The sequence below is a fragment of the Gobio gobio genome, assembly GCF_949357685.1.
Source record: "Gobio gobio genome assembly, chromosome: 6".
In the NCBI taxonomy this organism is placed as follows: domain Eukaryota; kingdom Metazoa; phylum Chordata; class Actinopteri; order Cypriniformes; family Gobionidae; genus Gobio; species Gobio gobio.
Genome location: NC_137102.1, coordinates 21,826,606 through 21,840,512, shown reverse-complemented (window position 1 = coordinate 21,840,512; position 13,907 = coordinate 21,826,606). Strand labels below are relative to the sequence as shown.

The following is a 13,907-nucleotide window of genomic DNA, read 5'->3' as shown; positions in this document are numbered from 1 at the left end:
CCCTGGAAATGCCCGATCGGGTCCGTGCTATCGTTTCTCCAGGAGGGGGTGGAGCGAAGGCTGTCTCCTTCCACCCTTAAAGTGTATGTGGCCACAATATCTGCCTACCACGATCTCCTGGGAGACAAAAAGGTAAGTAAGCAGCACGACCTGATCATCAGGTTCCTGAGGGGGGCGAGGAGACTGAATCCTCCTCGCTCTCCTCTCGTTCCCTCTTGGGACCTCTCAGTAGTCGTAAGTGCTCTGCAGAGGCCTCCCTTTGAGCCTTTGCGGTCGGCTGAGATTAAGTTCTTGTCTATGAAGACGGCTCTGCTGACCGCATTGGCCTCGCTTAAGAGGGTCGGGGACCTGCAAGCATTTTCGGTTGACGAAGCGTGCCTTGAGTTCGGGCCGGCTAACTCTCACGTGATCCTGAGACCCCGGCCCGGATATGTGCCCAAGGTTCCCACCACTCCGTTCCGAGATCAGGTGGTGAACCTGCAAGCGCTGCCTTTGGAGGAGGCAGACCCTGCCTTGGCATTGCTCTGTCCAGTACGCGCTCTCCGCGCCTATGTAGACAGTACGCGATGTTTCAGGACCTCAGACCAGCTCTTTGTCTGTTATGGTGGAGAGCGGAAGGGAAGTGCTCTCTCAAAGCAGAGGTTGTCTCACTGGATAGTGGACACCATTGTTTTGGCTTACCAGCAGCAAGGTCGACCATGTCCCCTTGGTGTGAGGGCACACTCCACCCGGAGTGTGGCCTCCTCTTGGGCTCTAGCGCATGGCGCCTCGCTAACAGACATCTGCAGAGCTGCAGGCTGGGCGACACCCAACACATTCGCCAGATTCTACAATCTCCGAGTGGAGCCAGTGTCCGACTATGTACTCGCCCCTACAGGTGGCCGGTAATGGGCCAGGCTCAGGTGTCTTCGCTTGCTCGCCATTCCACTCCAAGGACTGGATACGTGCGATATTTTCCCTCAGGTGAGCTCCCCGAGAGCCCTGAGCTCCTCCAGCACTGCTCACGCCGACATCAGTTCAGTCTGCCCTTTCGAGCCCAGACCCTCATGTCCGGCCAGGTGCTCCGTGTGCATGGTTCCCCTCCGGCGACCCCCACACGAGTATTTCCACCGTAAGCCTCCTCAGCGAGCAGGTGTCTTTCCCTTGGCAAGTCCCTGCCACCCCTAGGGTTAAAAATCCACCTTCGGCTGGTACCCTAGAGATCTTCCATATGCAGCCCTTAGCGGGTCATATGTGTGTTCTTAAGTCCTCCCTACGGGTAGGCATCTTGGCATTCCCTCACTGGGATATGCTTCCCAGTGTACCTTGGTAATCCTGTGATAAGTGGGAGTCCTTCGTCCGTACTAGTCTTACGACAGGGTACTCACACTTACGCAGGGCACTGGATGATAGCTGAGTGGCGTTGTTGTATTGGAACCCCCATTCGTTAGTCACTAACGTATGTCGTAGTGACTGAACGAAAGGGAACGTCTCGGTTACGTATGTAACCCTCGTTCCCTGAGGAGGGAACGGAGACATACGTTTCCTTTGCCACGTCAGCTGTGCTGCCTGGAACGCGGAGTTCAGTCTTGGCTCCTGCAGCAGTAACATAATGCGATGTTGCCAGCGTACTTCCTTATATACCCACGAGGTGGGGCGGAGTTACGCATGCAAATTCCGCATGCCCATGGCATTGGCACTGCCATTGGGCGCTGTTGAATACTCAAAGATGATTGGCTTCTAAGCGAAACCCCCATTCGTTAGTCACTAACGTACGTCTCCGTTCCCTCCTCAGGGAACGAGGGTTACATACGTAACCGAGACGTTCTCCCCAATTGAGGGGCTGTCATGTCCTAGTGCGGGTGGACAATACAGCTACAGTCTCATATATAAATCACCAGGGAGGTCTGCGCTTATGCTTTCTGAACAGAATAGCGAGACAGATTTTTCACTGGGCCCAGGACAAGCTCCTGTCACTCAGAGCAGTGTACATTCAGGTTGAATGGGAATGGCCCAAAATGTGCCTGTATGCCTTCCCTCCAGTCGCTCTGCTCCCGGGAGTTCTAGCCAGGGTTCGCCAACGGGTTCTCGGCTGTACATCTTGTCACTCTTGAAACCTTCTGCCCTCTGCCCTTCATAACGCCGGATCAGGAGAAACTTCATGGACTGTGTCCAGTCCGTGCTCTTCAGGCCTACGTCCACCGCACTAGCCAGTGGCGTAAGTCAGAGCACCTGTTTGTTTGTCTTGGGGGCCGTAACAATGGTTCTGCCGCCACCAAACAAACCATGTCACATTGGGTCAGGGATGCTATTGCTCTTGCCTATGAGGTGCGCGGTCAAGCTTCGCCTATGGGATCAAGGGCTCACTCCACTAGGGGGGGGGGGGGGTTGCCTCCTTTACTAAAGACATTAGCAAGCCCCCTTTACAAAGTGTTTGTGATGCGGCAGGTTGGTCCTCTCCGCACACATTCACAAGATTTTATAGCTTGGATGCTCATGCCACTCTGGGCTCTAATGTCCTTGAGTCGACATCACAAGCTAATGTCTGAGACTCTCTTGTGCACACCTACACAATCGTAGTAGGACCCCCAGACACCATCAAGCACGGCGGCGTGGGTATTCTTGTTCCCATATGTACTTCGTGCAGCTTTTGAAAGGGAATGCTTGGGGTTACTTGACTGTAACCCTGTTCCCTGATAAAGCGGAAAGAGCTGCTGCACTACAATGCCGTGCTGATGATGTTCCAGGACTGGTCTTCAAACAAAAGAAACCTGAAGGCTTACAGCTGGGGCTCATCTATTTATAGCCTTGTGTAGCAGGTGCTCTGATGACATCACCGACCGAGGCTATAATACCTCCAAGTCAATTTCATTGACATGTTTAAACACACTTTTCACAGCGGGTCGTGATAAGACACTTCCCATATGCACTTCATGCAGCATCTTGTTCCGCTTTATCAGGGAACAGGATTACAGTCAAGTAACCCCAAGGGTTTCATTTATTTTATTATGGTTGTTACTCCAATGGTTACCCTAATGAAAATAATTTTCATGTCATTGTAACACGGTATGTTGTTATGGGAAGAAGGAGGCGGGAACCGGCGAACGTTTAAGCACTTTAAGAAATAAATAAACACAAACTGAACGTAAAAACGGCAGCCTCCTCACGGACGACACGCATAAAACATAAACCATACAATATTCAAAAAAAGTCCAGGCCTGGTCCTCTCTTGTCCTTCACTGTCGTCGCTCCTCCTTTTATGCGTCCGAGCTCCTCCGTGAGACACGTTTACAGGTAGTATTTTACACGTTTATAATATTATTTTTTTGTCAGATTTTGTTTTAAAGAAATTAAATTGTATTCATTAATTATGCATTCAATTTATCAAAAATAAAGACTTAAAATGTTGCAAAAGTTTTATTTTTCAAATAATAATAAGAAATGTTTCTTGTGCAGCAAATCATCATATTATAATGATTTCTGAAGGATCGTGTGACAATGAAGACTGGAGTCATGATGCTGAAAATTCAGCTTTGCATTACAGGAATAAATTACAGATTTGAAGCTGTACTGTAACTGTCATTAATTATGAAAATACATTTACATTTGGTGAACTATGTGTGAGCCATTTAAAAACTCTTCCAACGGATCTGCTCCATCATTAGTTCAGATTGGTGACATGATGCGCAGTAGCAGTTGGGTGATTTTCGCTCTCCACTTCGTGTGAAGTGATATATCGATGTTCCCTTATTCCCTGTGCTGTTCGCAGTGCTCTTGAAGTGAACATGTTCACTCCCTTCGGATTGGAATCTCACTTAAGATGGCAGAATACCCTGTGAAGTTCACTTCAGAGTCCACTTACAGTCGAATGGAACTCACATCTAATAAGCTGATGAACTAAAGCAGGTGTGTTAAAGAGGAAACTGTGCTGAGTAATGGGTCCCCAGGACCAGGATTGAAAACCTCTGGTATACATCAACCAATCAAAGTTCAATGGAATTAAGTCCTGGCCTGCATGTTTCTTCTTACTGAAAATCTTGTTTCACTCAATGGGACATCGGATTAAATTTTCACTTTTTTTAAAGCTTTTTTTGCACTTAGTTTCTGTCTTGTCTGCCAGCTCAGAAAAGTAGAAAACATGCAACCAGTTTGTTATGGGCTTTCTGAGTCTGAAAGTGTGTCATCCAGTGGTTGCTTCAATTTGCAGCTGATTTCTACGTTGGTAGCTAGTTATTTGAATAAGACCACTCACGACTGCTGACGGACTTTGCCATATTAGCATAGACCCTGTCCTGAGCGAGTTGTACACTGTCCGCCATTTTCTCCAGGCCTGAGCAGCTGTAGCGAATAGCAACAAAAATGTCTTGTAAGCAAGTTTTGTTGTTGGATGTAAGAATGAACATACCAGTCTTCATGTATTCCAAGCATCAGAGCCGCTGAAGACGCAGTGGATTTGTTTTGTTTTTGAAGGGTATGCGCCCCCACATACATAAACTTGTTTATGTCTGAGGTGCAAATCAATGTATACCAGACTTCTTATGAAGGAGGTTCAATACAAATGGACAATACAAACACAGGTTTCGCTAAAAAGTTGTTACTAGATGGATTAGTACCAACTGTTAGTGATCCAGTTTATAGTCTCCGGAGCGATACTGGCCATGGCAGTAATGAAAGGGAGAGCACGCATTTTATTACAGCTTATTGGAGTTTTTTAATTAAACTTTTCTTAGAGTTGTTTTACGACAACAAGTTTACCAGTTTACACCACTGTGTTATTGTACTGTTTTATTCAGCTATTTCTGTGATTTTCTGGAGTGAAACGGACGCTTCATCTTTTGTGTGATGTACAATAAACTTCATAAAACTCATAAGTAAAGTTTTGGCCATCATTCGGACGGGATCCACTACAACGGGCTTGTACCATAATGGATAAAAGCATGACAACATAAGTTAAAACCATAATTAAACTAAACTATACCTGTTCTATCTCCATGCAGCATATATTCTGGTACTGACAGTTTCTGACATTTTTAGATGTCTGTGCCGGGAGCACCAGCTCATTTGCATTTAAAGGGACACACACAAAAATGGCACGTTTTTGCTCTCCCCCAAAAAGTGGCAGTTTCAACATGCTTTAAAAATGATCTGTGGGTATTTTGAGCTAAAACTTCGCATACACACATTTTGAGTCGTGCTGTGGCCAAGTTGACTTTGGCCACAATAGAGACAGGAGCGTTCATTAAAGAGAAGCAAGTTTAATGAACATTTCCTGCCCACACGCACGGATCAGCCTTCACGTTGGAGCCTACTATTCTTTCCCGACCTCCACACCGAGGTGTCAAGTTTGGGGAAAAGACCGGGACATCAAAGACTTCTTTTACATCTTGTAAAAGGGGCATCTGATGTCCCCTTTAGGGGGTGACTGCAAATTGAAGTCTGTTTAGAAATAACCAAAGGTTAAATTTGGACTGGTCTGCCCAGGAAAATAAGGCATATTCTGATCTGGAATGGGGTCAGACCATGAGGAGTATATATCACTGTTTGTTGTACTATATGTTGAAATGCTGTAGGGATTTTGCTTCCTGGCTGGAATAAATGAATCATCTAAATGGAGGGAGTTTTGGCACAGTGATGATAATTGCCTGTTCCCACACATTCATCTGCGCTTAATCTAGGCTAATCTCAAGCCAGAGGCCTTTATACTGGAGCTGCTCGTATGATTCACAAGGCTCTTGTACATACGTCAAATAAAGGACTGCGAGATAGAATACATCCAGTTGGAGCCTATAGAAAAATTGTTAATTGGATTGCTTAGAAAAATAATAGAGCATCTATATGGGTTTGTTTAAATCTGTAAACCTATACGTATGAGTTATAGTAGTGATGCTTGCCTTAGTAAACACCTCTAACTATTATAAAACATTCTGTCAGTTAAACTGATATGTGTTAAAATGGAAAATTTTCCTTTTGGTGAGAAGTAGCAACAAACAAAATGCTCATAACCGTTCAGTAGCACATTCACCTTAATCTCGTTCCTTGTCTTTCCTAATTTCACGTCTCCCTTCCTATTATGCTCCTCTTGTGTTCCACTTATATTGTACCATCAAACCTGTTTCTCAGAGATCCCATTAAAATCTTTTCTTTGATCTGCAGGTCCTTCACTCTCTCTTTATGTGATCTCTTAAGACCCCTTTATTAAATAACCATTTCTACTGATCTCTATTTTAATTCTGTGTGTGTTTGTCTAAAATCTCCAGATCAGGATTTAAATGGATGGTCCAGAACTGGATGTTGTTAGTATCACGGCAGGGGAAATGGCTAGTGAGGAGCTGATGGAGGTTTTGAGACGTGCTGTGAGAGACAGGAGTGTTCATTACTAGGAGTGTCACGATTCTCCAAGTCCTCGATTCGAATACATTTTCGATTCTAAGGTCATGATTCGATTCTTGATTTTTATAAATATATTTTTTTAAAGCACAGGTTGCTATGCCATTTTTAGACTAGACTTTTATGCAATATAATACCTGACCTTTGTTCGCAATGTACCACACTACATTGTCAAATTTAAAACATTTATTAACAACAATGTAACAATAACTTATATCTTTAGTCAATTGAAAACTTAAGCAAAATAACCTGCCATTTAGTTTCTCTTTTGTAAGTGCAGTCTTTTTCACAGATGACATTCAAGTTCACAACAAAACAAAAACAATAAAACAGCCATGTCCATAGTCTTCTCTGAACAATTAAGTGTCTTAACAAACTATTTCCGAACAGTTGAACATATACCACACTGATAACTACTTTTTATCCCCTGAGAATGATGACTGTGTTTTTTCATTCTTTATGTTCTTCCTATAGACGGATATGTTGTTTAGAGCTGTTCTTTGAGTTGTCAAAAACATTTAAAAAAATTATAATAGAACAAGACAAGACAACTGTAACAATTTTGCAGTTTCAAGTTCTTCTTAAAGAGGAATATGGAAAGAGAACTGCTAAAATATTACAAAAATATTGCTAAAATACTGTAATCAAGACAACTAAATGTGCGTTGCTCAGACCTTCAATAACTCTCCCCTTTACATTATTGTACAGTGTACTGTGTGATGCTTTCTACTTGGGATTTCCTAGCATGGTTCTAGCACGCTAATTAAATGCCTAAAACCGGAGTTTTCCACCACAGAATAAGGTTGCATGTCTGCGGCTATGAATACTCCTAATGCGCGCGTAATTGCATTTGCATGAGTTGAGTTACTTGGAAGTTTAATTCCAAATGAAGACGGAAGAGTAGTTTGTGTTACAGTTGTTGTTTTATCAGATAAATCTATGTTTTTGTGGTGCCTGTGGAGATACCCTGCCATGTTAGTTGTGCTGCCAGTGAAATAATATGGTACACGCACATAGCAGAGCTTGCAAACTGTGGCTTTTTTGTCGTCAACATGAACGTTGTCAACATAACTCACTGGAAATCCAAAATATTTCCACACCGACGACTTCAGTGAAAGAGGGGGTTCAAGTTCTGTCGATGGGTCTCCTGTATCTGCAGTTGCCATGCTATCTTTTGAGAGGCTGTAGCTAAGTTTGACTCACAGCACTTCAACATGTGTTTTTCCGTTTGGCAAACAACCGGACGTGACATGGGGGCGTGGCAGCAGCGACGATTCCATTTTTTAATTCGAAGATCGTGATTGTGATTTCGGTCGATTTCGATTTGACACCCTTATTCATTACAGAAAAACAAGTTAGAGGAACATTTCCTGTCCGCATGCACGGCTCAGCCTCCACGTCGGAGCCTACTGTTCTTTCCCGACCTCCACACCGAGGTGTCAAGGTTGTGGAAAAGACTGGTATCGTCCAGAATTTTCAGCCCACAAACCTCAACCTACAGTAACATTGTGTGTCTGAAAAAATATTAATATGGGTTGATGCCAAGGGTGGAGGAGACTCTTACGAGCCATCTCTCTCCCGAATCAGCATCATCCCTAAAGACTTCGACATTGCCCACCAAGCCTCTTAGAGCCACTTCAGCGCTGGTGGACTTACATTGCATTCAAGGTACACATTTTGTCAGTTCTTGCTTTCCCTGGGAATCGAACCCATTACCTTGCCGTTGCTAGCGCCACGCTCTACTGTTTGAGCAACAGAAAGTTTGAGCTACAGGAATTTACTTAAGACATAACCGACTGTGTTTACGCGGATACTTATCAAAACAGCATTTCGACATATTTGTATTTAGGCTATTTGTCCTTTTAGGCACGTACTGTATGTGTAACACACAGTATACTTCGCTTATACGCTTTCTGCCCCATCTCGGAGAGCGCGCACAGGAGGCCGCCTAGGGAACAGTATCTCTTTTGTGGCTTAATGCGCTTTTAATAACACCGTTTAATATCAAGCACATTCCACAGTTTAGCAACAGTAGACGGCATTTTACAAAACTCACTTATTTGGCTGATTTGAATGCTAAGTTTGGCTTTAGGCTGATTTATACTTCTGTGTCGGACCTGCGCCGTAACCTCTACGCCGTAGGCTACGTATCGATTTTCATTTATACTTCTGCATCCTTGTCCGTGGCGACGCGCAGTTACAGATGCAGAGGGAGCATGTTGAGGAGTTGTTACATTTTTGGAGAGGTTCATGTCAGGATACGCCGTAGGCTACGCGTGCAACACACAGCCTACGACGTAGCTAGGTGTACAGTCAACGCAGAAGTATAAATTGGGTTTTTGGGAAGAAGGCGCACTGCTGTGAAGGAAAGGAAGGTTCGCTGGATGGAATAACTCCCTTTGGAGTGTCTTTGTGCTTTGTAACTTTCCAGACTTTTTCATGCTCAAACAGCAACATCACACACTAATGAAAGTTGAAAAATGTAAAAAAGCAGAATAGGCCCTCTTTAAATTGAACAGGCACAACGTGTGAATCCACTTTATAATGAATAAATCTGTAAATTAATTGTGACTCTATTTGCTTTGAGCATTGCCAGAATCTGGCAAATATGAGATGTGCCCTGCACATATATGATGTGTGCTCAATATTCACAGGATTGCTCTACGTTTCTCTTGCCCCTCTCATTCCTAGCGGGTAACTTTCTGTGCTTTACTTTGCCGCCCCCTCTCACTTCAGCTGTTATCTGTCTACTCCACAGACACAGGATAAATGTTTGCCCGTGAAAAGTCTCTAAACCTGTTAGAAGCAAAAATGTGGGTGGGATGATAATAACATCTTTCAGTATAAGTGAATTTAAACAATTTACAAAATAAAATATAAAATATACATTTACTGCTATATGGTTTCATCCAGTGTTGCTGTTTACCCTGTTATTTTTTTGTATGTATAGTTTTGAATTTATTATATAGTATTGATTTTTCTTTTTTTAAATGCTATTTTAGTTTCTAGTGAGGTTCTTTCAAAGAACTTTTAGAATTAATTCTACCATTCCAAGGTTTAGGGGGGCAGTAAGATTTTTTGAAATGCTTTTGAAATAAGTCACTCAGGGTGCATTTATTTGATCAAAAAAATTAATAAAAACAGTAGTTTTGAAAATATAAAATATATAAATTCTGGTAGTACCATTAATAACTCAGTTACAGTGTGTTTTGTAATAATTCCGACATTATAACCTATAACATTTCACTTTCAGAGCATTTTAAAATGTTATGAGTTGGATGGTGAGTGTAAAAATGACTGGGGCTTTTATCTGAATAAAATACTTTTTTTGCACACTTTGAATGAGTTATCACCATTCAGGAAACGTGGTTGATGGCCACACATGACAGCCAGACTGTCTCTTCCTTTCTAATACTTGATCAAGTCTGTGTTTTCTTGTCCCCAGATGCCAGATCCTGCTCAGCGGGGGAGTTCCAGTGTCGTAATCGTAAATGTTTAGCACCGGTCTATGTGTGTGACGGTGACGATGACTGTGGAGATGGCAGCGATGAGGAGAAGTGCTCTCCGCCCACCTGTGGGCCACACGAGTTTCGCTGCAACAGCTCCGAGTGTGTGCCACAGCCTTGGACCTGCGACGGAGACCCCGACTGCTCTGACGGTTCTGATGAGTGGGCGGTGAGATGCGGGGGCGTGTCTGGGCGGCCGGCTCCACCTCCCACCCGGAGACTGCAATGCGGTGCTGGAGAATTTCGTTGCGGCAGTGGGGAGTGTGTGAGACTGACCTGGAGGTGCGACAGGGACCCTGACTGCAAGGACAAGTCAGATGAGGTGGACTGCCGTGAGTGTGCACCATCACTACTTCCTGTAGAAAATCTTACTGTGGATCTTACTGTTCAACATAGTGGCTTAATTTGACAACAGCTATGGAAAACGATCAACAAATTACTCAACTAAACTATTAAAGCTAAACAGTCTATAAGGATTCATTGTCTAGTAGATGTATTGAATATTTGCTATCCCGCTAATAGTGGTGATGCAACTAAATTAACTTTGTTTTTCAGTAGTTCAGGTGAATAATGTGACAAGGTACATGAAAGGAGCAATACAGAGCAACAAAATATTACAATGCAGTTTTTTATATCAACTTGTGTTTTAGTTGGGATTCATTTCAGCGAATCGATTGGTTCATAGAGATTACTTGGTTCATTCATATGGTACTTTTCGAAGTATTTGTGCATCTTTCTCTCAGACTAATTTTTACCTAACTTGTTGGATGCTGCGTTGATGTACAAGAAACAAACACTCCCATTGTGCATGAAAGTGCTCAGTATCACTACCACATTTATGGAGGAATCTCAGCAGGAGTTCTCCTTGTGAGGGGCACACGACCCCAACATTCTTTCTGAAGGGCACGTCGCACTGACATGCTCCAATGGGAATTAAATTCTCTCAGATATTGTATGGTTTCGCCAAAGATGGAAAGCGACAGTTCACTGCAGTTTTTTTCTGACTGCCTGCCATTTCTGACTGCCTGCCATTTATTAACAATTCCACCCACACAAAGACAATTCTTATTGTCAAAGCCATTATTGCCACGTGAGTCAAAGCATTTGGTGTGTAGACACACTTTAATCCAGTTCGACAGTGATGGCAGCACACACATTTTCATGCACATTTGCAGTATGTTAGCCAGGTGTTTATGTATGCGTGTAGAATACATTATGTTTATGATCTTACAGTGCACTTAATACACAGAATGCCCCCTGCAACATCCTGGGGTTAAGTGGGGCTGTTCAAGGGTGATGCTCATGGATGTAGCAACTACCCAGCACAACCCACACGGCATTTAATTTTGTGCCACATCATAAAGCGTAAAAAGATTTGACTTACAGTTACAGTGGAGGAATGTAACATTCACTGCCTATGCTATTACACAGTTTGTGTAAAGAAAATGTAAGTATTTAATTCAAATAAAGGGATAGTTGACAAACCTAAGGTTCTCACTCATCAGGCAAGCGTGTTTGAGCTTCCATTTACCATAAATTAAATCTGTTCATCATACAAAATGATTGCGTCTCTTTAGAAAACTTGGATTAAACCACTTGATTCATATGGATTTATTTTACCATCTCTTTATGAGCTTTTTGAGGAGTTTTGGTGCAATGTACTTTCAATGGAGGAACAGAAATCTCTCAAATTTCAATAAAAATATCTTAAGTTATGATTTGAAGATGGGTTTAGAATAACCCTTGAAATAACCCTTTAAGTATGATCAAGAAATTCACTAATTTAATAATACAGTTTATTCCGATATATAAGCTATTGGGATTGTTAATATGCTTGATTATCATATTATGATATGATTATCATATATCACTGGGTAAATAAATAACACGGAAACAGTATATATAACAATAGTTCGTTTTTTGCCAAGAATATTGGTTGCACTTTATTTTGATGGTCCCCTTTAGACATTTTGTTGACTCTAAGGCCCTGTTTACACCTGGTGTTAAGAAGCCTTCTGGTCGATTGGATCACAAGTGGACGATGCTAAATAAGAGTGTAATCAGGGTCTAACACGTTTTGAGCTTGTCCACTTTCGACCATATCCAGAGGTAGTTGAAAAACACATTAGGCCTGATTGTTTTCGTAGTGTAGATGCTCAAGTTGCTCAGAATGTGTTTGAACAGCCACAAAAGACCGCCTACTGACCTAACGCCTTAACATTAGGGGAAGCTTGTTTGCCAGAGGGGATTTAAACTTTGTCGGCTGAAGAGCCAAGTTTGGTTTGAAGACGAAAAACGTACCAAGCACAATGTTCTCTCACCATTCCTGATTTCTAACACAAAATCACAACATTTGGTGTAGTTTTGCGGTTGTCAGAGCAGAAACGAAAGCTGCTGCTCTCCGTATGTTTTTCTGTTCATATGTACATTGTGCGAGCTTATTTTGTGCATTAGATCGAAAAACCTGAAAAAGCCCATACATTTACCTGCCCATATGCATCTTAATACCAATTGTAAACAGGGTCTAAGTAAAGTTGCACCTATATATGTCAACTAACTATCATTAGAGGATTAGTAGACTAATAGGGATCAGGGTAGGGTTAGTAGAATAAGGGGTTAGGATTAGTAGAATAAGTTGACATGCACTTGCAAAGTGACTTATAGTCAGTATAATGCCTGTTGGAGGACTATTACAATAAAGTGTTAGCAGGCCCGTGCAGACAGTCCACTAATTCTCTACTAATACTCTAATGAGAGTTTGTTGACATGTAGGTGTCTAAAGGGGACCCTGTACACTGTAAAGTGTACAGAAACAGCTGTATCACATTAACATTCAAGACTCAAACAAGTGATACATTATTAAATTGGTTGGACAAGTCGCATATCTGAAGCCATTTTAAAATAGCTTATGTATGTAAAACTGGCCACACATCAGAATTCTAAATGAATGCATTTCTACCATTGCACTGCAAGCCATCTTACCGCCTAGCCCTAGTTATGATATCGCAAAAAGATGGTTCGTTTAAAATGTAATTTCATATATACCAGCAATGACTTTGATGTGCATCAGAAATCAGATTTGTCAATATTCTGTCACATCATTTTAAAGTAATTCCCTCAAGCTGGGAAAATTAAAATGTCACATCTCCGCTGTCTGTCAGGCTCATTCCCCAGGCACCTCTGACAGAATATGGAGCTTCCACAAGGTGTTTGTTATCTAACGTAGCAGAAGTGCGTCTTTGGTAAACAACAAGATCCTAGGAGTATAAGCCGACCTCAAGATCCCGATAGTCATGGGATAGAGACAAGGTGCCCAGGAGAGGGCCTGATTTTAATTACGATGCATTCTTGTTCTCTGAGGTTGACTTCTGTGGGCCGGATAAGCTCACAAAGTGCTTGTCTTAAAGCTGCTTCCTCTTTCTTCATTCCCACTGTCAGGTAACATCCAGGTCAATTACGATGTCACTTTGCCCAGGCCGGAGGGAAAACGGGCATGTAGAAGTTGCTAGGCAACCCTAGGGCGTGTGTCCTTGAGCATCTTAAAGCCCTTGAAACAGAGGGAGGTTACATTCACCACAGACTGCTCTATAATCGCATTAATCCCTTGTTCTTATGCAGAGTTTCAGGGGGTTTTACTTTGAACTTCATAATAGGCAATATTGTTTGTGTACTCAGATGTGTTTGCATAATTAAACCGGTAATTCAAAATCAGCTCTCCAGAAACACTCACTAAAGTGGAGCACTTTAGTATTAGATCACGATTATGTTTTAAAAGATTTTCTTGGACTTTGAAAGTGCCTTTAACGTGCCTTTACAGCCAATGCAACCTTTGAAATCATGTCGGATTTGTCTCAAATCTTCCTGCAAACATGACTGAATGCTCAATATGGCTGTATTAGCTTCATACTGCTGCCTTTTGAAAATGTCCTGTGGGGTCTTGTGCCTGTGTGTTTGGGCCTCATATAAATGGACACACACACACACACACACACACACACACACACACACACACACACACACACACACACGTCGGGT

The 13,907-nt window shown here is 42.6% G+C and overlaps 1 protein-coding gene across 1 annotated transcript in view; it reads left to right on the top strand.

Annotated features, from left to right (window-relative positions):
* LOC307128389 (low-density lipoprotein receptor-related protein 8-like) overlaps positions 1–13,907 on the top strand; it is a 133,866-nt gene that overhangs the window by 93,021 nt on the left and 26,938 nt on the right. Inside the window, exon 5 of the mRNA XM_079820218.1 lies at positions 9,812–10,204. Coding sequence (XP_079676344.1) covers positions 9,812–10,204 — 393 coding nt within the window. The remainder of the gene's footprint in view (positions 1–9,811; positions 10,205–13,907) is intronic.